The sequence below is a fragment of the Octopus sinensis genome, linkage group LG1 (genome assembly GCF_006345805.1).
Source record: "Octopus sinensis linkage group LG1, ASM634580v1, whole genome shotgun sequence".
In the NCBI taxonomy this organism is placed as follows: Eukaryota; Metazoa; Mollusca; class Cephalopoda; order Octopoda; family Octopodidae; genus Octopus; species Octopus sinensis.
In genome coordinates, this window is record NC_042997.1 from 172,887,495 (window position 1) to 172,913,536 (window position 26,042).

Here is a 26,042-nt window from a genome sequence, read left to right on the forward strand (position 1 = left end):
TATGCATCTTGCTTCACCAAACATAACAGCACACTTAGCCCTTGAGTAGCTTTAGTAAAGCATATGCTGATGCTATGAGTATTTGGACTAGGTTTTCTGCTTGAGAACAATGTAGAGGCTGTGGTCTCATTCTTCACCTTCTCCTAACCATTCTTAGAGGGCCTGCAAAAACATCATGGGCTGATCTTCCACTACCAAAGTGATCAGCTGAAAAGTCGTTCTACAGACATATGTGAGAGTGTGTGTGAGTGCACGTGGGTATAGTCATGTCATTAAGTATATGTGAGGGTGTTGTTTATTGGCTAATTTTTGTAGAAGACTTAGTATAATTGACTCAACTCACCCTAGAAATATTCTCAATGTATTCTTTATTGATACAGCTTCTCACAAGTTAAAAACAAATATGAATTAGGTAAGACTTGAGTTCAGAATTCAGTTGGAGAAAATTAAATACAACTTCAGGCATTTTGTAGGAATAGGAAAATGTGAGAATAATCTAATACTTTCTTATTTCTGCAGAATTACAGAAAGGAATTTATTTATACTGCAATATGTATTTTGCATATACAATTTGTGACCAATTTACTTGTCCAAATTTTCAGACTAACTATTCTGAGACACCAGCTTTAAGGAATTTAGTCATTTATATTGACCTTACTTAATCTAGTGATTATCAATTTGTTTACCAAATGGTTAAGGCAGTGTTTATTGGTGTAAAGAGACACACCATTTTATACACACACACATATTATATATGGCTCAAAGATCAAATAAACACAAAGACGAGGTAAAAACAACAAACAGAGTGTATTGAGCTTATGCTTAGGAAAGAAGGTGAGATGTACATGAATGTTTGAAGGATCTTGGGAATAAGAAGTTAGCTAGCGGTCCCCAGCCGCAAGTATATCCCTGTTGGGAGAACGTCTTGTTTGCCGTAGATTTTCCACAGACGCAGGGACAGGATGGATTGAAGCCGCTGGTTGCCGGATCAGACGCTTCTGTTTACCAGAGCCCTGTTAGCCAGGTGCGGCCCTGATACCGCTGGGTATCAGAACAATCCGCCTTGGGTGGCCCTACCAGAAATCAAAGTCTCTGACAGTATAGCTCTGGTTGGAGATCATGCGGTCGTTAGCCTCAAATCGCCAGGCCTGGTCGGTGTTTGTGAGAGATGAATGAAGCCAGCTCAACCCACCCCGGGTGAATGGTGTCTCAAGACAAGAAGATGTTTAGGAAAACTGGAAGAAGTCTTTAACATTTCAAACCTATGCTCTTCTACAAACAGGATAGAATGACAACAGTAGAAGAAAGCTGGAGAGAAAATAAACAAAACAAATATGTTTGAATTAAGTGGTCATTGCATGTGTGCATATGCTCACATAACAGGCTTCTACACAATGTCTATCTTACAAGTTTTACTTCATAAGGTATACCATATTGGTCAATGCAATAGTGTAAAAACCACATTGGTCAACTTCATGGTGTAAAACACCTAAACTGATGCACATAAACAGCATTGATCCTGGAACCAAGTGGCTGCAAAGTAGACTTCTTCACTATATGCACCCGTTATGTGTTATGTGTCAGATAAAATAATCATTCGAACATAGTGAGTGATTATAGTTTGAGGAGTGGCTGGCTTGTAAAATCAAAATGTTTATGGTCTAAATCTCTCTCTTTCTTTCTTTCTTTCTGAATTGCACTATGCAGCAAACAACTGCAGTCAGCAGCAGAAGCAGAGAAGAAGATGTGTAGCATTTGGCATTTTTCATTTTCATATGCATGAAGAGATGATTAGATCTGAAAGTGAGTCATGATCATTTATTAGGTGTTGAAAGGCAAAACACTTTCTCTATCTCTCTCTCTCTCTTTTTTTTTTTCCCCCAGCCTTTCTTCCGTTGAGCAACCATCATCACAACCATCACCACCATTTGCTGCTGATTATAATCTGATTCATCAGTTGAAAACAGAAACTCACAGAGCCATCTTGAAAGAAGAGATTGACCCTTTTGATCCCCGCCTCCACTACCATCCTTTTTCCTCCTCTTCATCATCATCAACAACAGCAGTAACACACATGACTCTGAACGTTACTGAAAGGTATCATCTAGAAAGTAGCCTAGATGCTTTAAAGTTCTTATATTTCTAATAGATATCTAAATATGGCAATGAGGATGAACACACGGTAAGAACGATAATGATGATGATGATGATGATGATAATAAAGAAAGGAAACTAGGAGAGAAATGCCAAGGAGAAAGCAACTGTTAAGAAGACTGTATCTTCTTGTGGATTTTGTTTCGTTCCAAGTATTCCTGTGTAGACCAATGAAAAAAGCATTCCAGCCAAGACCATCCAGTTTATTTCCAGAAAGTGTCACCAAAATCATTAATGAAAATTGTGTCTTTTTTGTTTTAATACAATGAATGGTCTGAGGAAAATTTGGCAACTATTTCTAGCAGGTCAAATGACCACATAGAGGCTACCATGTTGTTTAGCTCCAAGTATTCCTATTGTAGACCAATGACAAAAGCATTCCAGCCATGACCATCCAGTTTATTTCCAGAAAGTGTCACCAAAAGTATTAATAAAAATTGTGTTTTCTTTTTTTTTTGTTTTAATACAATGTATGGTCTGAGGAAAATTTGGCAACTATTTCTAGCAGGTCAAATGACCACATAGAGGCTACCATGTTGCTTTTAAGTTGTATGCTAGTGAAGTGCTTGTATGCATGAGCATGTGAGAATATGATGTTGTTTAGCTCCAAGTATTCCAGCCATGACCATCCAGTTTATTTCCAGAAAGTGTCACCAAAAGTATTAATAAAAATTGTGTCTTTTTTGTTTTAATACACTGTAAAGTCTGAGGAAAATTTGGCAACTATTTCTAGCAGGTCAAATGACCACATAGAGGCTACCATGTTGCTTTTAAGTGTATGCTAGTGAAGTGCTTGTGTGCATGGGCATGTGAGAATATGTTCTTGTAGTTTTTAAATAACATTAAAAATAAAATCTCTGAACAGTAACTGGAACAATTCTGTGTAGAAGACATACATCTGAATATGAAAGTATTTGAAGAAACATAGGAGGATATAGACCAGACACAGACTAATTCCTATACTTATTTTATCTTGGTCAAATATCTTCTAATATCTTCTGATAAAAGAGGCCTCTTTTCTTTCAGGTTGTTTTTTTTTCTTTTTTTTTTGTTTTAATACAATGTATGGTCTGAGGAAAATTTGGCAACTATTTCTAGCAGGTCAAATGACCACATAGAGGCTACCATGTTGCTTTTAAGTTGTATGCTAGTGAAGTGCTTGTATGCATGAGCATGTGAGAATATGATGTTGTTTAGCTCCAAGTATTCCAGCCATGACCATCCAGTTTATTTCCAGAAAGTGTCACCAAAAGTATTAATAAAAATTGTGTCTTTTTTGTTTTAATACACTGTAAAGTCTGAGGAAAATTTGGCAACTATTTCTAGCAGGTCAAATGACCACATAGAGGCTACCATGTTGCTTTTAAGTGTATGCTAGTGAAGTACTTGTGTGCATGGGCATGTGAGAATATGATGTTGTTTAGCTCCAAGTATTCCTATTGTAGACCAATGACAAAAGCATTCCAGCCATGACCATCCAGTTTATTTCCAGAAAGTGTCACCAAAAGTATTAATAAAAATTGTGTCTTTTTTGTTTTAATACACTGTAAAGTCTGAGGAAAATTTGGCAACTATTTCTAGCAGGTCAAATGACCACATAGAGGCTACCATGTTGCTTTTAAGTGTATGCTAGTGAAGTGCTTGTATGCATGAGCATGTGAGAATATGATGTTGTTTAGCTCCAAGTATTCCTATTGTAGACCAATGACAAAAGCATTCCAGCCATGACCATCCAGTTTATTTCCAGAAAGTGTCACCAAAATCATTAATGAAAATTGTGTCTTTTTTGTTTTAATACACTGTAAAGTCTGAGGAAAATTTGGCAACTATTTCTAGCAGGTCAAATGACCACATAGAGGCTACCATGTTGTTTAGCTCCAAGTATTCCAGCCATGACCATCCAGTTTATTTCCAGAAAGTGTCACCAAAATCATTAATGAAAATTGTGTCTTTTTTGTTTTAATACACTGTAAAGTCTGAGGAAAATTTGGCAACTATTTCTAGCAGGTCAAATGACCACATAGAGGCTACCATGTTGTTTAGCTCCAAGTATTCCTATTGTAGACCAATGACAAAAGCATTCCAGCCAAGACCATCCAGTTTATTTCCAGAAAGTGTCACCAAAATCATTAATGAAAATTGTGTCTTTTTTGTTTTAATACACTGTAAAGTCTGAGGAAAATTTGGCAACTATTTCTAGCAGGTCAAATGACCACATAGAGGCTACCATGTTGCTTTTAAGTGTATGCTAGTGAAGTGCTTGTATGCATGAGCATGTGAGAATATGATGTTGTTTAGCTCCAAGTATTCCAGCCATGACCATCCAGTTTATTTCCAGAAAGTGTCACCAAAATCATTAATGAAAATTGTGTCTTTTTTGTTTTAATACACTGTAAAGTCTGAGGAAAATTTGGCAACTATTTCTAGCAGGTCAAATGACCACATAGAGGCTACCATGTTGCTTTTAAGTGTATGCTAGTGAAGTACTTGTGTGCATGGGCATGTGAGAATATGATGTTGTTTAGCTCCAAGTATTCCAGCCATGACCATCCAGTTTATTTCCAGAAAGTGTCACCAAAAGTATTAATAAAAATTGTGTTTTCTTTTTTTTTTTTTTTTTTTTTTTGGAGGGGAAGGAGCAATATTATGGGTTCATATTAAGAAGAGGTTAAAACTTCAAAACAGGGACGTTTGTATGATATACTTATTGTTTTTGTATACCTTGTTTATATACATATATATTTGTGTAAAAAAAAAACAAAAACGCATTGATAACATTTATTTGTGTGTTTGTGTGTGTGTGTGTGCATGCGTGCACGCTATACAGACATGTGCACTTTCTAACTATCAAAATTTGCAACTTAGTTGTTTCCAGTTAAATGCATGTGTCTATAATATGACAGAGTGATTAAGTAACTTGTTAAAGGGTGAAACTTGAAGTCACATTCACATTATCAACAATAGTAATTATATATATAATAAAATATATATATACATGAAATATTAAATATATATATATATATTGTTGTATTTAGGAATGGTCATTTTGCCAGTTTAGCCAATAAAAACACACGCACTATATATTTGGTGTTACTTTGCTTCATTGTTATTTATTTTTTACATTAATCTTAATCTTATTTCGGCCAGAGTTCTTTCGTCACACTCCTGTGACCGCATCAGTGATCCTTTGCTTTCTTCTTTCTTATTTGTGTGTCTCTCCTTACTAACCGTCAGCCATTTTGTATTTCTATTGTATGTGTCTTCATTTGCACATGCATGTATCTCTATATTTCAAAACATGATTTCACATCAAAAGTCTTGCAAAACAAATATATAAACATATATATATATATATATATATATATATATATAATATAAATATATATATATATATATATTATAAATTTGTTTCAGCTCCATATGGGCACATGGGATGGACCCATCTCATCAGATATCAGAAAAGACTCATCTGATCTCATATGAGATGGGTTTGAATCAAACTGTTATTAAAAATATATGTATATATGTATCTCCAAACAAATGTGTTGGGTGCCTCTTCCTTTCATCTGTCAACTCTCTCATTACACACACACACACACACACACTAGATTCAATAATATGAAGTAAAGAAGATATGAGTGAGAATAGATGGATAGACAGATAGATAATTAGATTGATTGTAGGTAGGTAGGTAGAGAGGCAGAGATTTCAACTGAAACAAATGGAGTTCATTTTATTTTAGTATAAATTAGATTGAAGACATCTGGTTGAGTTGAAGGATTAATTTTCTAATGTTAATCATGGAAAACAACAACAACAACAATAATTGGTAAGAATATACAAAGAAGGCAATAATGATAATGACGATGATGATAATGATGGTGATTAAAAGATAAATTGAAAAAAAAAATAATAAAAAACAAACAATAAAGATAGCAAAAAATATAACCAGTAATGATGATAAAAGTTTTAATCGGAGATTTCACATGATTGTCAAATATTTAATACTTATTTAGTCGTATTCAATAGAAAAGTTTACACAGAAAGGTGTTTCTCTTGAGATAGGCTCACCTATAGTACAGAATAGGATTGAAAAAAAAAAAAAAACCAAATGGGGAAAAAAAAAGAACAAAAATAGGACAAAAGGTTTCAACAAAAATTAAATTAACAAGATGTTTACAAAATTTTAAAAAGAGTCAAAACAATGTATGTATAAAAATGAAATAAACAAACAAAACAAAACTAAAAGCAAGTGACATAGAACAACAAAAATATACATATGTATGTATATATATATACAAACACACACGTCAACACATGAATGTATACACACATACATGTGTATATATGTGTGCGTGTGTGTTTGCTTGTGCATATACATATATGTGTGTGTGAGTGAGTGTGTGTGTGTGTGTGTATATACATATATACATACTTGTTATGAGAATGTGAGTGTGCACATATATATATATATACATACATATACATGTATATATGTATATATATACATATATATATATATATACATATATATATACATATATATATATATATATATACATATATGTATACATATACATATATATATACATATATATATACATATATATATATATATGTACATATATATACATATATATGTACATACATATATATATATACATACATATATATATATATATATATACATATATATGTATATATGTACATATATATGTATGTATATATATATATGTATATATATATACATATATGTATATATATATATATATACATATATGTATATATATATATACATAAATGTATATATATATATACATATATATGTATATATATACATACATATATATATATATATATATATACATATATATGTATATATATACATATATATGTATATATATACATATATATGTATATATATATACACACATACACACACAAGAAACATATATATATATATTTTTATGTATACACACACACACACATACATACATCACCACCACCATGCAAGAGAAAAGCATGGTAAAGAACCATTGAAATCATCAGATAGCTAGATCTAGATCTTCCAGAAACTGTAGAAGGATGGATTGGGCAGTAATACAAATAGCAGCAGCAGCAATAGTGTTTTAAAAGTAACCCCCCTTCCCCACAGGTAACACAATCAAAGGGCACGCACGCAGTCATTCACATTCTTCGGATTCAGCCAAGATATACAACGTACCACACCACACAAGGCACCACTTCTTTTCTACAAAAGAATTTGAGAAGAATAGAGCAAACCTTTCAAGAAAGAGTACTTCTCTGTGTAACTTGGAATTACACACATACAGAGGTATATATGAATGGATTTCACATAAGTTTCGATGAATGAAAGTTACAGATCTTTGAGAGGTAAAACAGTTATTATACTACAGTTTTAATTGCCTGAGCATCCAACTGCCAGTTGTACCCTTAACATAAATACCCAGGCACATTCACCCGGACTTAGTGTTTGTAAAAAAAAAAGGTACATATTTCTTTACTACCCACAAGGGGCTAAACACAGAGGGGACAAACAAGGACAGACAAAGGGATTAAGTCGATTACATCGACCCCAGTGCGTAACTGGTACTTAAATTATCGACCCTGAAAGGATGAAAGGCAAAGTCGACCTCAGCTGAATTTGAACTCAGAATGTAACGGCAGACGAAATACGGCTATGCATTTCGCTCGGCGTACTAACGTCTCTGCCAGCTCATCGCCTTTAAAAAGGTACAGTCTGTCATAATTTAAGTGACAGGGCATTCCACAGACAATTGTATGCTTTGCAGTGTGTATGGCCCTTCAAATTACAGGTACAACACAGAGACCCTACATTGCTTCCAACCAACTCAATTTTACTTCCAAGGCTGTGCAGTGAGATCGAAACCTGAAACATTGTGATTGAGAAATGAATGTGTTAACGGTTCAACCTAACAACCATACCATGTAGCTGTGCCTGCATGCATGTGTGTGTGTGTGTATGTACTTCTACTAACTCAAAGAGTAGAATTATTTATACTATGCAATGCTGTATAGAAACAAATGTCAATCAGCACTCAGATGAAGCATTTGATTATCTCTGACCATTCTCCCATCTGCCAACCAGTCCAATTCAGTCCAGCCTAGCCTAGCTCAGTCCAGCTCAGCCCAGCCAGCAAACCAGGACATACCTGCCTCCTTGCCTCACAAGTCTAGCAATGCTTGTAATTAAATAATTGTCCAATAAAATTTGAAGGACTTAAAAATGTTTTGTTTTCTTTTTTAAATGTTATATGAGTGGAAACAAATGAGAATATACAAATGATTGATATTAATAATAATAATATTTGTGTTTTCCATGATTGTGAGTATGGGGAGAGCTTATAATACATCTGCAGCTAATTTCCCTTCCCGCCTTCCAACAATGAAGCTGGCATGACAGTGTGGGGGACACAAACAATCTGTTGCTAGATGGCCATCAACTGAGGCAAGAGATGTCAAATATGTTGTTCATAGGTACACCATATAAAACATGTAAGGTCTCAAATGAAGGTTGGCTGCCACATAGAGGTCCAGCACTGACTTATCTCTGCCAATTCTGTTACAGATTTCAAAATAGACTGTGGGTTTTTATGTTTTGTGTGTTTTTGCTGACCTTCAGTTCATGCAATGGATGTCAATGAACTCTACTATATATTTTTTACATTGATACCAGGGATACAAGTTGAAAATTTCTGAAAGAAGTGAGTGATCTAGGATGGATGTGGAAATATTCTTAAAAAATTTATATATATATAAGATATGTATATATCCATACATACCCCCGCACACATACATCTCTCTCTCCACACAGACATGTGTGTGTTTGTGTGTATACATGCATTTTAATGTTTACTTTTCAGAATACATACATACACACACACACACATATATATATGCATGCATACATATACACACAAATATAGACAACAGACATGCTCGAATCTCTCCACACCTCTCTCCACACACATACATACAGGTGCATGCATGTGTATACATGTACATATATGCATGTGTATACACACACAGATACACATAAAGATCAAATAAAATATTTGGATGGAAGATATGTCTGGCATGTTTAGTATCTGATGAAATTCAATAGTTCTTTGGAAATAAATCCGCATTGAAAATTTAAAAATAAAAATCCAATGCATAATAGTTCATGGGATAAAAATATTTGAATTTGGAGAGAGAAAAAAATGGAACAAAAAAAAAACTTTAAAAAAAAAAACCCAAAAAAAAAAAACCAGATCTTATCCTTCCAGCAGTATGTTTGTTATGTCATTTCTGCTGAAAATTTAGGTCCCACATCCACCTAAACCCCCGCCCACCCTCATTTCAGAATAAATGTCAGTCCATTCTGAAGAAATCAGAGAAGAGGGATCTAAATTTGCATTTTGTTTTTTCGAAGTTAATGTTTTCCAGTTTTTTTTATTTTCCTTTTCTTTCTTTTTTTTCTTAGCAGCAAATGATTCTGTGAGTTAGTTGATTGTCCTCCGCATCAGTGAAATTCATAGAGAAGAGAAGTATCCAAGTCTTGCTTGTGACAATTTGTGGTTGGTTGCACCTTATTCCTTCCTCATTCTGTATTCTAAAAATACTTCTTTTCTCCAAAGTGTCCGTCCGTCCGTCCGTCCGTCTGCCTGTAGCACGCAAAGTGCTAAAAACAGTTCAGGAACCACGACCCCCGTCCAACATCTGGAGAGAAAGAAATAATGTTTGAAGGGGAGGGGAAAAGAGAGGAAGCGAGTCATTTTTTCATAATAAAAAGTTGTTCATGGGTGTATGTGTATTTTGTTTCATTTTTTTATTTTCTATTATTTCTTTGTCCAGTTGTGTATGAGTGTGCCTGTGTGTAAATATATGCATGTGTGTGTGTGTATATACATATATATATATATGTACACATGCACACACATATACATACATACATACACATACACACACACAAACACTCCTTAAATTTTATTTTTTATTTTTTACAATTTTTAAATATTTCTTTTTTTTTTTTTTCACTTCTTATCACTGTTCAGCAGTGCCACGTTGAAGTTTTTACCCACCTCAGAGTTCACAAATTCATTCTGTTGGTTTTTATTTTATTTTTTTTTCTCTGTGTTATATCTAAGGGTTCATCATTAAGTCAATAACCTACAAATATAATTGTAGATTTACACAAGGAACTGAAGGGTAACTTCATCAATGCCACTGTCACCATTCACCATCATCATTAACCATCCACCACCACATCAAAAATAACCCACCAACATCACGACTACCATGAATACCACCACCACCACCACTGAAACCACCACTTATATCATCATCTTCTCCAACAAAAATGACCACCACCACTGTAGTCAAAGAGCAGTTGCTGCAGTAGTAGTAGTAGTATCATAATAGACCTGTGGTGGGCATCGGATCGAGTGACCTTGCTGTGAGTTGAAGTCCTGTTGTCACATAACCGTGTGATTGATGTGTGTCTAACACAAATAGACCATGAATGTGTATGTACAGACGTCATGTCACAAATGAACAGGCACAGGGGCGCCACCTGGGAAGCAGTTACTGCAAGAAGAAGAGACGACTCAGTGCTGCAGTGGCAGCTAACCAGATATATGACAGAAAAAGAGAGAGAGAGAGTAAGAGTAAGAAAGAGAGATAGATAGACAGACAGACAGAATAATATGAAGCAAAAGATTTAATGAAACATTATGAGGCAGAACAGCAGTATGTAAAAACTGTTTCGTAAGACTACAAGATGGACAGTTGATAGGGAAAAAGATGAAACGAGAATGGGAATTCTTTTCTTTTTGATTGAGATTTTTGCTTTATAAAGACTCATACTTTTTATAAAGACACATACTTTTAATAATATGGCTATTTATATTTCTTTTGCTGCACTTTCACATCATGTCTGCAGCATGTAAACTTAGTTGGGGAAGACGAATTGCTTTGTAAATGAATAAATATAACACCAATCATTATATACAGCTATACAATTTCAAAAATAAATTACAATAAATAAACTATAATAAACAACCACAAAACTTAACATATAGATATGTAATCATTGCTAACAGTTTCCTTACAAACTAACAAAATCTTTTTTAAGGCTACACACTGTATAGCATGTATTGTTGGGTGAAAATGCATTATGTCAAGCATATCCCCAGGGAAAATCTACAGGAAATTATATGCCAAAATAATAGAACTAATGAGTTAATTTTAGAAGAAGAAAAAAATCTAACATAAATGTAATTTTATTAAAATTCCATAATATTAGTTTCCATAGGAATTACTGCTTATACATTATAAGGCACTGCATGTTTGTTTCACTTTTACCTGAATATACTGGTGTAAATAAATATTGATCTCTGACAATTAAAATTTAAATTGATACTGCTTTAAAGTAAAAGTATAGAGAATACTGAATAAAGGAGTGAATTAATTTTTGCTATAGGTTTTGAATATAAATTTCGTCAAATTACAATAATGAAATTCTAAAAAAAAATAGATAAAAAATGAGCTTGAAGATATGGTATTCAGGAGAAAAGAGAAACTGCAAGGCTCAAAGAACATATAAATTAACCTGATGACACAAAAATATTTCAGACACAAATCAGACTCTAGACTGAAGAACAATTAAAATAAGACAATATCTTGGCAATCCTTAATCATAATCAAAACAAAAGACTGTTTCTGTAAAAAAAAAAAAAAATCAACATTTAGGAGTGGGGGGTGATGATTACACACACTCATACCCACAGACACACCACACATTGATTTAATGCAATCAGTAAGTAAAATAGTACTTAGTACTTTTCAGAGTATTCCATTTACACACACACACACTTGTGTATGTGTGTGTTAAGAATTTGCTTGGGACAACTGATTGAATTTTCCCTGTTAAAAATTTATATTCCAAATAGAAAAAAAAAACAGTCTTTCCCAACAACTAAAGAGATCTAGGGAGTTCCATGATTTGCACTAGTAATAAGCAGAGAGAATACAAAAAAAAAAAGAAGAAAAATGATGATTGTGAACAATTTTACATAAGCTTTTTCAGATGGTACATAGTGGCAATAAATAAATAAATATATAAGATAAAATGCTAAATAAGAGAAAGAAACAATAAGTACTTTTTTTCTTTCCTTCCCTGTTTAGAAGAATGATTAAAATCTATGAATTACAGAACACATGATAAATCATACTGAAATTGAAATATATATAGCAGAACTCACAAAAAAATATTAATATTTTCAAGTATTCTTTTAAAATACTCAATCAAAAATGAAAAGACACACATACATATACAGACATATATTCATGTGTATAAATAAATATATATATATATATAAAAATATATATATATATGTATTTATACACACATATATGTGTGAATAGAGCTAAATATATACATATAACTGGAATTCATAAGAATGTACTAAATAAAACAATACAAAAGAAACAAAAAAAAACAATTAACTTGTAAATAATACAGAACAATATTTAAAGACACACAGACACACACACACATACATACATACATACAAACACACGCAGAAGGACAATAACAAAGAATTTCCATAAATAGAGAAATGTCCCTTTCAAATTTTGGAAGACTTTTCAACGAGAGCACCTGCTTCAGAATGTATTAGATAAAATCCCACTGATAGAAATTTACACACACACACACACACACACACACAATAAAAAAAATAATAATAAATAAAGGTAGTATTGGTGATTGGGATTTAGAGACAATACCAATAACGCCCCATTCTCTAAGGCAATAAGTCTTGTTTTGTTTTGCTTTTTAAATTGAAATATTTCAATTTTAACAAAAAAGGTACAGACGAAATGAAATGGCTAGAGCAAAGCTAAGCTAAATGGAGTGGAGAGCGGGGGCCAGAGGAAGCAGAGATGATTTATTTATATATTTGCAAAGGAATTACTGTTGTACTATTACTACACAGGAAATTTTTGAGTTAACAAACCCCTACCTAAAACATAAAAGCAAAGTAAGAGAATGCAACCGAAGAAAAGAAGAGAGAGAAAATAAAAAGTGAATTGAGGGATAAAAGAAATAAGTGAAATATACTAATTAAAAAATTCTTTTCCACAAATTCATTTTGTTTTTTTTTTTAAATAATGGGCAGTCATAGATGTTTTACTAGAGGATAACAAAACTTTTTGTTAATCAAACTGGATAAAATTAGTTTGGGGATAAAAGATTTCAACTGAACATAGGCAAATGGAAATTTACTTGGTAAAATTCCTTTGATAAAAACCTACGACATTCACAACTTCCCCATCATCATTATACATCTTTCCTAAACTATCAAGTATTATGTATGCATAATATAAGAGAAAAATTTTTAAATATAAATTTATCTACTGTCCACTCGCTCTCTCTCTTTCTTTCTCAAACACACGCATGCATATATATATATATATACATGATAGATCAGTAGCTACTACACACATTTATTTTCTCTCCTTGTTTTTTTGTGTCTCTTTCTGTAGAAGAGCGTAGGCTCGAACGTAAAAGACTTTTTCAATTCCTGAGCATTATACTGATACATCAATTTGTTGTCTACACCACCTGTCTTCATCTTTTTTTTTTTCGTAAACTCTCCCCCCATATATATATATATCACACAGAACCATGGTATTGACCAGACTCTGGATATTGTTATACACCACTGGTTATGAGGTATTTGGATAGTTTTAGTTTTCAAATGATGCCACCTTGGTGGCTAGGCAGGCAGGCAGGCCAATATTAACCCTAAATGAAATGCCAGTCTGTTGCGGAGTTACTTATTTACAACTGAGTCAACTGGAGAAACATGAAATGAAGTGTTTTGCTCAAGAACACAATGCACAGCCGGTCTGCAAATTGAAACCACAATCTTGCAATTATGAGTGCAAACCTGAACCACTAGGCCACACAGCTTGACACGGATACACACGAAGTCATACACATCTAATGTGTGTGTATGTGTGTGAATGTGCATCTATGTAAATGTATGCTAACTTGGGATTACAAACCCTTACCACAAAGATTTTGCGCATCCAAGCCATGTTCTGATTCATTGAGGATCACAGAGGGCTCAGAGAAAGGTTTCCATTGCACAAAGAGCTAGTTTTACAATCCTAGCCATCTACCTTCAAGTTGAGAAGAGGACCAATTTTATGATGTTACATAGAAACATAGATTAACCCCAAACACCTGCACATTGGTCAACGCCCATGTCAACGCCCAAGATGGGAACAAGGTGGTTGCAAAACACACTTCTTAATCAGATGGCTACACTTGTGCCTAGGTTTGATATTTCAATGGTGTGATTATTTATTGTTAGAATGACATTGAATGGTAGGTGTGAGATGTCAGACTTGACCAATTTGAACATCAAGCAGGTAGAATATTTGGGTCAGATATGGCCCCTTTAAATGCTAAAAGGTTAAAAGTTATCTATCATTTCAAAGGTGAATAGATTTCTATTAACTTCCATTAAATTCATGCCCTTTCCCATAAGGTGGGATAAGGGATAGCAAACTGAAACCAGCTGAGAATTGAAGATGTACTAACCAGTGTTGTCAAAGTTTATTTTATCTATCTACTTATATATACATACCGCTACATACAAATATATGCTCACATGCATGCATAGATCAACATATGCACACATACAAACATCATAAACATTCATACACACATTTATAAACACATATACATACACACTGCACACATGCAGAACACATACACACATTTATTTGAAGCTAATGTAGCATTTCGCTGTGATCCTGAGTTTCTTTATTCATTTCAGTGGACACAAACTGAAAGAGGTCCCAGACTTGACTAAATGAATAAACTCTACTACATACATTAGATAATTAAGTCTATCCTGTTTGTATACCCACCACCACAAAATGAAAACTAGACTATATGATAAGGAAATTGAAAAGAAAATACCTTTAACATAAGGTACAGGTTTCATCCTCATCATTTCTTGTCCAGCTTTCGTGCTGGCATGGGTTGGACGGATGTGTCAGAGGACCGCATCATGCTTTAGTGTCTATTTGGCATGGTTTTTATAGCTGGATGCACTTCACAGTATGTCACTGGTGCATTTTTCTGTGCTAACAGCTATAGTGAATACTGCTTCATAACTTGCAAGAGCTTTAAAGCAGTTATCTTAGGAAGACAGTCCCGCCACCAAAAATATAATCATATGTAAAAGTGATAACAGAGAAAATTAATAAAATAATAAAGTGAGCATTAAACTGAAATTTCTCTGAAGATATGACATCTCTCCACCATGTCTGAAAATCAAAACCATTATCTTAAAAGGACTAGTTTGAAGTGGGGAAAAACTAAGACTCTTCCTGAAACAAGTGCTTTTTCTTTGAAAGTCTTTCAAAATCAACTTGGAGAAAAATTCAACTAATAATAATATGAGAAGAGTACGTTAATTAACATACTCAACAGGAAAATGGTGAATGAAAAATGACAAACCGAAACAGTAATGCAAAATAAATAAAAAACAGATATACAAAAATGTGTCAGGGAGTAGAGAGAGAGAAGTTCAATGCATGAAAATTGAGGGTTTAAAAAAATATGTAGTGATATGAATAATGGACAGATGTAAAAGTAAAGTCGTATGGATTGGAGATTTTGAATCAACGTAAATGGTCATGCTTGAAAGGGAAGATTAGAAATGAAAAAAAAAAAAAAAATCCTAGATTAAGGTTTGGACATGTTACATATGTATGTGTATATTTTCTTTTGTGTGTACACAAACATATACACACACACACATACATACATAAATAAATAAATAAATACAAATATACATATACAATGTTTTATATGCATATGTATGTACGCATGTATGTATGTATATATGTATGTATGCATGTATGAACAAAACTGACCAACTTTCAAGAGAATATGTGAAGAGACATTCATTAGTCTGCTAGGTTGCTAAATGAAAGAAGAAAATGGAAAAAAAAAAAAAAACAACAAAAAAATGGTATCCAACCAAGAGTTTAGCAGTGACGAACTAACATGAAAGGAACATAAGCATACACAAAAATCCACACGCTCACACACATACAAAATATGTCATGCAAACATACTCAATACTGTTCTATATGGCACATGCTACACACTGACTCTTAAGCCACAAAGAGAATGTCAAATTTTGATGGCATTCGGACAAGGACAGCACTCACAGACATGCACAAACATGCACTTTTGTTTTTTTTTTTTATACTAGGCAGTAGCATTATCAGCAACGGTAGTAGTAGTAGTAATAGTAGTAGTAGTAGTAGTAGTAGTAGTAGTAGAGATGGTGGTGGTAATAGTAGTAAGAGAGGTAGTTGTAGTAGTGGTAGTAATGATAGTAGTAGTAATAATGGTAGAGTTGCTGGTACTATTTGAGGTCTGGTGGTGTTCACAGCTGTGATGATGATGATAATAGTTTTGGTGACGGTGGTGGCAGCAGCAGCAGTAACAGCAGCAGTGGGCAGTACAAAGGCATTTTTTTAAAAAATTAATTTAAGAAAAAAAAAAAAAAAAAAGGAAAAACAAAACAAAATTTGGCTGGAGATATATTTTTCTAAACATGACCTTGAGGGGTATATGGTGATGATACCTGTTGTATATGCAGGGAATCGTACATGCCACCAGTAGCTGAATTCTGTAGGGCAGCATCTGCGTTGTAGCCACCGGTCTGTGATATCACGTGTCGCAAAGCATTAACCTACAGACAAAACAGAAGGATGCATTCATTCCAGTCAGCTACTTAAGTGATTCTATGCATCATGCAATACAAGGGGAGCGGGGAGGAGGGGGGAACCAGAGTTGAAGCAGCATTCTAGCCCATGGGATATTTGTTTACATGGACACACAGACCAAAAAAAAAAAAAAAAATTTTTTAAATCCCCAAATAAACTTTTATCACAGAATAATAAATTAGTAATTACATCGTTGGTAGTCACATTTGACCGAGACAAACATGGCTGGCTGCACACATGTATAACTGTTATATATCACTCCTGTTTTCATTTTTGAATATTATAAAGTTTTAAATTTGTCATAGATCTACATACAATCAAGTTTAGGCATGGACAATCTTTTCCGAGAAGTGGGCCACATTAGACGTAGCTCACCATAGGAAGGGCCACACTACTAAAAAAACTCCAAAGTAATTCTTCATAAGGAATGTCACTCAGAAAGTCCAATGAGTTGCAGGGTGCCCATGAATGATCTTATCATTGATACTAGCAGAACACTAGTGCACAAAATAGACCCAAAGTGGATACAATAACATATTTGTATTGTAATTAGTTATTATGATTCCTTCACAATGCAAGTGCTTCAGTTTCAATGCCCAATAATTGCAAATCAAATAATTTGCTGAGCAAGCCAGAATACAACATTAAAATTATATTTGTATATTCAACTATTTATAGGACTAGGCCTGTTATGTTTTTCTAACTGATCAACCACACAAATTAACACATATAAATGGATTGATTTTATGACTTGATAATTATAGGTAAGGGATATGAGACAGTGCAACAGTCCTGACATTAAGTGAAGTGATCTAGGCTTAACTGATAACTATTAAACTTGCAGTGTTGGACAGCTCGAATGGAGTTTCTTTTGATCTTGGGCACAAGGCCACCACTTAAAGGTTGTGAAAACATATGAAGGTGATGTAATTCTAAACACACATACATACACAAACACACATATATTTATTCTATAGTTGTTGGTCCAACAAAATATATATATTCTGTTTCATTCTGGAACTAAGGAACAAAATGATTAAGAAAAGCTAATTCATAATATAATCAAAATTTTCCCCAAATTTTTGTTCCTTAGTTCCAGATGAGCTGATTTAAATATTTTTTAATCGTTCTGTAAATGAAATCGGAAATCTGCAAACCAATACAGTTCTCAAAGAACAAGTAAGAACACAGTTACAAACCCAGTGAGCTAGAACAAGTAACTAAATAGTCTTCAGCACCAGATTAATACTAATTCCACTGAGTGATAAAACAGATAATAATAATTTATAATAATCATAATGGTAACTAAATTCAAATGAAAGGAGATATAATTCCAGTATAAAATTTATGAACCTATTTCTTATTATTTGTGGGTTGGGATACAGAAGTTAGACGTTACTTAAATATATAGAAGAAAAGAGTAAAAACAAAACAAAAATATGGTCAAATCTATTTTAGCCAACTGTGAAAGTAAAACCATCATACTGAAATATTTACACACTGGTGCACACTAATGCATGGATCTATTACTATTATAATACATAAAATGATGTCACGGGGTTAAAAAAAAAACGTGTGCGTATAAGTGAATAAACAGTTAGTAGTGAGAACCTCTAGGGAGAATTCAGCAGTGAAAGGTTTTCAGAGAAGTAACCCCATATATTCAAGTGTTTTGGCCCTTAATTCCTTAACTTTGAGGAAGGCAGGCTGCATCCAGGTCATGACCCCTGAATACCCATCTGCTGTCACATTTCATGATGATATCTGTATTGCAACCCTCCTGGATGGTTAAGGTGTGCTAGAGTCACAGTAGCCTGGGTGTCACAAGTGGTTCAGTCTGAGACACCAGCCAACTCTAGGGCAAATTTATGGCTTCTAAAATACATTTCCACTCTTCCTTAACCAGATTCAGTTGGAACTCATCTCAGCAGTTTCTGCCATTGCTTTAAGAGTTCTGGTTCTTTATGTCTCAAATTGAGAGCTGTTTCATGAGATCATAGGCCAATTTGCCCTCAACTGTAGGCACATGGAAGAGTAGCAGTCACACATCTCTGTATGACTAATCCATGTTGTTGTGCTGTGTAGTCAGTCATGGTCTTCATTGATTATTGAATACTGAAATTCTTGGACACAGACAGCAGATTTTTCAGTGCAGAGTTCAAACATATTCCCAACAATAAAATAAAAACCACTTCTGCATATTCAAGCATATGGAAGTTACAGTATATTGAGAGTCTCTAGTTTCTTGCAAAGATGGTTGCTACATATTAATGCTATGAAAACATAAACATAGTTGTTTTTATCAATCAACTATGGACAAAGTGTTAACACTGAGCATTCTTTAATTTTTTTTCCACACATTTATCAATAAATTAATTATACTTATTCAGTATTTTCTAGGCCTTTGTGAAATTTAACAAGCAATTATAATCTCTATCAAGATTATAACAGTTCATTCATTAAATTCATTTTTCTTTATATGTGAACAGTCCACACACATTCACATATAAATTTTAAGTAGTAGAAAATATGAATTAGAATCAAGTGGTGTCAACAGCAAGCTCCCCATTCAGAATTGGCTATCAGTTTACATACAACTCAATTATCATGTAGTGTAATGCAATACGTTCATATAACTGAAAATTCAGGAAATCCAAACATATGCATACATATATATATATTGTAAAGTCAGAGTTGTAAAGAATGTTGAAATATATATTACATAGTACCAACATCATCTTGTATACAACTAAATAGTGTTTATCAGAAATCATGAACAACCCTGCCGGGGTCAAAAGGTTTACTCTGCAAACCATGTACTTTTAGGTTCAGTCCCATGACAACTGTTTTCTACTATAGGTTAAGGTTGATCAAGGCCTTGCAAGTGACTAAGGTAGAGGGGGAGCTGAAAAGTTCCTAGCTTTGGGTAAAAAAAAAATGCAGGAAGCTCAGTTAATCATGATTTTAATAAGCATATTCCCTCTCTTAGATTCACACCCTTATTGCAGCAGTCCTTCAGTTTTCCTAAGCCCTGTAAAAGAACTTGGAAGGTTGGGCTTCCAACCAGGTCTTTTGTTATACCCTTAAAGCCAGGAACTTTACAGCACCCCCTTGTATATCACTGCATACCTTTCATGCTTCATTTCTCAGGAGTAGAGCCTCAGTTCTTTTAGTTTCTCCCTGTAGCTCTTCCATTGCACAAAAACAAAAAAATGCCTTCTTTGGTAGTGTTGGATAGCTTGAGTTCTGTTTGTTTGAGGCTATGTACTGGCCATAATTGGGATCAATAAACCAGACAACTGAGAACAAAAGCTCTCCACAAGATCAACCTGGTTTCCTTTCACTTGGTTCTAAATGATTTCAGGCTATAACCAGCCAGTCACCATCTTTATCATATGCACCAACTGTGACACAGGGATTACAATACACCCTGATCCAGTGTATTTTGATTGCAATCTGTGGCTCGTAGTGAAGCGCTTGAAATCTTTCAGCATTAAATTGTCATGTTTACTTCAGCCTACTTATATAGTGTATTCAAGTCTTTAATTGTTTTTTTTTATATATCACCACGGTCCTTGACTCCTTGTGACACTTTTGTATTGTCAGCTGGTGAGAAAAGCAGAATGTATGACTGTGGCCATGTCTGAGAAAATCACCACAAATAATAGTGGTCTCACTACAGTTCCCCTAGGGACACCACTCATAATTGATGCTGCAACTATCTGATTCCTACATTTTCAAAAGCCACGAAACCAATCCTTTAGTTTTCCAATCAGGCTAAGGTCGTGCAGTTTGTGACACATCATTCCATAACCATCTTTATCAAAGACTTGGGCAAATTCAAGATATATCACATTCACATTGAAATGGTTGAGCTGTTGTTTCAATAAGCAAATAATAATGCTTTAGTAGCTGTGTAAGGCAGCTTCTTCCTGGATGAAGATATGCTATGTATGAGTGAGCAAGTAAATTTCTTCAAGGAACACAACCATCTTCCTCTTAAGAATGTGTTCCAAAACCTTGCTGATGTGCCAGTTAAATAGTTGGTGGGATTTGGGAAGCAATAGGTTGGAGTGCAGTATGAAGACAGTGGGCCCATGTTTGTGCCTCTTGTGGTGTGCAATGATTGCAAATTGTTTTACAAAGTGGTGTACATTTTCTCGTAGCACCAACCCTTGTATACCCAATAACCTAAGGTGTGTAAACTGAGGAGAGAAATAGAAGGAACATGGAAAGAAAAATGGCTAAAAATGGTTAGGTGTGAATAGAGTGCAGGAATGGAAGCAAAGAGAGTACTCAATAACCTAGAGAGTGAATATATAGATGACCTGAGAGAGAGGGGGTTAGAGGGAGAAAAGGTAGTGAAGAGAAAGAGATCAGAGAGCCAGAATGGGTAATGAGGATGGAAGAGAAAAGAGTGTGAAGGGAAAGCAGATGGGTATTATTGAGTGGGGTTAGTAGAGAAGTGATTAGCAATATTAGAGATCAATAAATGTAAAGATGGGTAATGAGATAAAAGCAAGAGTAGGTGTCAGGTGGCAATAGCTGTGACCTATAGGTGTTAGATTGGTAAAGGTAAATGAACTGGATTGTGCAGCCTTTTATATAAGGGCCTAAATAGGGCAAACGGGTCAGAGCCAAATGAATGATGTGGTCTGTGCAGGTAGCAGAGAGAAGAAAGATAGAAAAGTTTGAGTAATGAAAAGGTCAGTACAACTTTTCTCCTTCCTTATGGATACAGAAGTCTTAGTCAGAACCAAACAGATTACTACTGAAAATCTCAAACTTCACTTGTTTCGTTGGCTAAACTCCACAAAGGCAAGAGAAATGGATAAAATAACTGAGCTAGCAAGGGTGTGCAATAGTAAAATTAATATGGGATTAGTTATAGACAACTCAACAACAACATTGGTTTCTGCATATATCCTATAATCAGAATTAACAGGAAAACAGGACTGTTTTCATGAGGCACTTCTGCAGACTACCAAACGGTGATTGATAATGGTTTCCTTATTGTGGTTGGTGGCTTTAAGGGGCATGCTGCCAACATTATGATGGCTTCTATGATATCTATGGAGGTTATGGATGTAATATGAGAAATGAGTTCTGTGGTGCAATGGATCTAACAATTTGTGGTACACACTTCAAGAAACCAGTCAGCCACCTCATTACCTACCAATCTGGCAAAGACACAATTCTCATCAGGAAGCAGAACAGATAGGCCATTGTGAATATCAAAAAAGCTTTCTGGTAAAGAATGCATTACCCAACATTAACAACTAGTGACTTCAGAAACAGAGCCAGGCAGACTCAGAGACAAAAGATGATATGAAGAAGGAAGATACTGAAGCTATAAGAACCTGCAGTTGGCTATAAGTTTAGAGAAATTTAATTACTGTTGGCAGGAGGAGTTAGATACCCACAACATAAATGATAAAGTTCTTACAAAAGTAACTTGCTTAGGGCTATAAATCAGATATGTGGCCAGTGCAAGATTTAAGCCAAAACTGGACATGACGTGGTGGTTAATGACAGGGTTGATAGGGCTCTAAAATACAAGAGACATGCCTGGATAACTTGGAAGGAAGGCAGTAGTAGTGAGTTGCAAGAAAGAAGCCAATGATTTCAAAAGACCAAAAGGCTTAACTGGAATAAATTCTGGAATAAGGAAGAGGAGTTAATATAATGGTCTACCAATTGTCCACATCAGAGCATATATATATATTGAAACAGGGTAGCTGACTTGTTAGTGGGAACACCAAAATACAGAAGAACTGGAATACAGTACAGCAAGCTGAAAGGCAGGTCTGAGCTAATTTGTGTTGGAAATCACTTAAACAGCACAAAAATAGCGTCAAATACTTGAAAAGGACTTATTATCTATGATAAACACTATTTATCAAGATGAAGCCTCTTGCCATACAAGTGAGGTATCACAAGCTTGAAAAAGAGCTCTTGGAATTGGTAACTCAAAGCCCTGATTGTGATCCAAGAGAACATATATGGGGACATCTTGATGGAAAGTTGTGAACAAGATAGTTGAAAATTGTATCAATGACAGAATTGAAAGCAAACATCAACAGTGAACCATGGATCAGTCTGTCATCAACAATGTAATCAAATCTGGGCATAATCAATCAGGTGAGAGTTGTGATATTAACTGAAGAAAAGCTCACAAATTCCAAGACAAATTTTCATTCACTCTGGATAAGATTTCATAAGGTTATTACAAGTTAAATTAATGTTGCATTTTATTATCTTGGCAATAAAGTTACTGTAGACCAGTAAATATTTGTGTGTGTGTGTGTGACTATAGAATAATTCTTCATGTTGACATTCAAGATTGTCTCTAGTTCATCAAAATAGGAGTGAAGAACAAATTTGGTGATTAATAAACACACACACATACATATACATGCACACATACTCATATTTCGAGTTCTCTTTTTCCTGTTTGCATTGCCAAACCTGTATATGTAAATATGCGTGTGTGTGTGTATATCTCTATATATTTATGTAAATATATGTGTTTGTATACACATATACACCAATATATACACATGGGGGTGAAAGTGGGACAGAGAGAAAATGGGGAGCTAAATAAAGATAGATAAGGACAAGGAAAAATGACAGAGAGAATGAATACATATTAGCTATGACTCAAGCCCTAAAATAGAAATACAACAAAAGAAAAACCCCAAAGAAAAAATAAATAAAATTAAAAAGTTATAATTCCATGCAAAAACAACAAAAATCTGTTTTAATCATAGTGTTATAATGGAAGGAGTATCAGTAGAATAATACATAGGCACACGGGTGCAGAAGTTTGAAGATTGATACAATGTAATAGGCCAAGGGAAGGTACCAAGGTAGTGACAAAATTTAGTTACAGACCCATACAGTCAAAAATACTAACAATGGACTATTGTTCTTTATGGGAAAGAAATAAAGTAGCATATATCTTGAACTCATTTGTAGCATAAAGTTTATATATATATATATATATATATATAAATTTTAAAAAAACCACCTTTTATCAATTCAAAATGAAAAGTTAACTTACACTATCTAGAAAATTACATATAAGAGAAATATTAAATATAAGATAAAAAATATACCGATGATTAAGTAATGTGCAAAATAATAAATAAAATATTTTAAAAGTAAAATAAAATAATATTCTACCAAATATATATGTTTTATTATTTTGCACATTACTTAATCATCGTTATATTTTTTATCGTATATTTAATATTTTTATTATATGTAATTTTCTAGATGGTGTAATTTAATTTTTCATTTTGAATTGATAAAAGGTGATTTTTTTTCTAATTCATATATATATTATATTTTGCGAAATTTGATTTAGTATTTCTAAATTGAATTTTCCCTGTAAGTTTGGAATAATATTCCCTCAAATTATTATCATTATTAATATAAATATATAATATAGTTGTGGTATATTTTATTAAGAACATAGTAGAGTACTGTATAAAGCTCATCCACCTTTAGATTTCACCCTGTGCTATTCAGTAGTAGTATTGTATGTATTTCCAGGTTTGTGTTTGGGCAAATTATTCATTTCAGTATCAGATCATTTGTAGATTAAACTTATATTCTTGCAAGCTCTAGTATTTTGAGAGTGATACACTAGAGCATAAATTTCATATCACCAGCAGCATTTCTTTCCACAAGAGGCAGTTTTTTGGAAGCTTTAAACCGTGATGCAGATTTTCTTCACTAGAAATAAAATTCCTTGTAGGCATGAGCCTCTAGAAAAACTTAGTTTCATCAACATAGCACACTTGTTTCTATGTATAGCATTCTTCAGTTCCTCAATATAAGTCGAAGCAGTTTCTTCAACAGCACTAGTGGCTTCAGCAATCCTTTTAAAGTTGTATAAATTAAGGTATCCCTTAACCCTTTCGCGTTCAAATTAATATGTCATAAGTAATCCTTATTCATTTACATTTTAAAAAATTAATCTGGTATTATCTTGTAGCTTCAAGATTTGAAAGATGTAATTGTTTATTTTTAGAATGACATTGCAGGGTAGGTGTGAGATACTGGTTCTGGCCAGTTTGAGCATAAAATGAGTAGAATATTCGGGCCGGATATAGCCGGTTTAAACACTAGAGGGTTAAACCTTTCAAACCAGCCTTTAAAAACCACAAAAGGTTTTGCACTGGAAATAGCACCTTCCACTTTCTGCAAATGATCATCCAAAAGTCAAGTTTTAGCTCAAATGACCATTGTGCTTATTAACACAATAGGTGTAGTCTCAAGGCCAAACCATACACACAATAGCTATGAAGTAGCTATTTGAGCAGTTGAAAATAGTCATGTATTGTTCTCATAGCAGGTACTGAAAGCTTTAATGTATTGCTGTATGGCTGAGTTTTCCTCCACTGACAAATTGGCACAAAACATCAAGTTTAACATCTAATGTAATCTTCTTTACAGCTCTCTTTCATGCTATTGCTTTCATTCTTACTGGTTGGTCTCTTTACAGTCACTTTGAATAAGATGATGTACTATACCTTATGCATTAGTAAATCTAACTGTAAGAGGTGAAAGACAATCTATACCATACAGTAAAACACAAGAATCCAAGGTAAGTACTAATGCTCGGCATTAGTAAAAAAAACGGTTATTTTATTACTTCAGATGCAGAAATATAAACATGAAAAATAAAAGAGGTGGTAGAGTAAAAAGGGAAAGGAAGTACTGTTTGATTAAAGTTAGTTGCAATACCAATGTTGGTTGAAATAGTGAAGGCACAAAGTGAGAGTGTGCCACAGAGCAAGTGGGTAGATGCTGGCAATTATGCTGAGATCGATGAAAACTAAGATCAGATGAATTGGTGTACACAAACAAGAGGAGAGATGGCTGAAGAACGCATAGGTGCTGGAAAAACTTTAAAAAGAAATGAAGAACATATTTCGATTTCGGTTTTTAAAATTGTGAAAAATTCACTGAGTTCCCATAAGTGTGGAATTAAAGGCTGTGTCCCAAAATTTGTTAGACTTTAGATTTTTCTG

General features: G+C 33.9%; 1 protein-coding gene across 5 annotated transcripts in view; it reads right to left on the reverse strand.

The window, feature by feature from the left end:
- Window positions 1–26,042, reverse strand: part of LOC115210669 (pre-B-cell leukemia transcription factor 1) — a 382,335-nt gene that overhangs the window by 20,028 nt on the left and 336,265 nt on the right. For 2 of the 5 annotated variants that reach the window (XM_029779345.1, XM_029779334.1), the window contains exon 7: window positions 16,860–16,967. The exons of 1 other annotated variant lie outside the window; for it this stretch is intronic. In XM_029779345.1, the coding sequence (XP_029635205.1) occupies window positions 16,860–16,967 (108 nt within the window). Of the gene's footprint in view, window positions 1–10,157; window positions 10,765–16,859; window positions 16,968–26,042 lie in introns of those variants that run through there. 2 more of the 5 variants (XM_036507002.1, XR_005001102.1) reach the window with 2 other exon arrangements.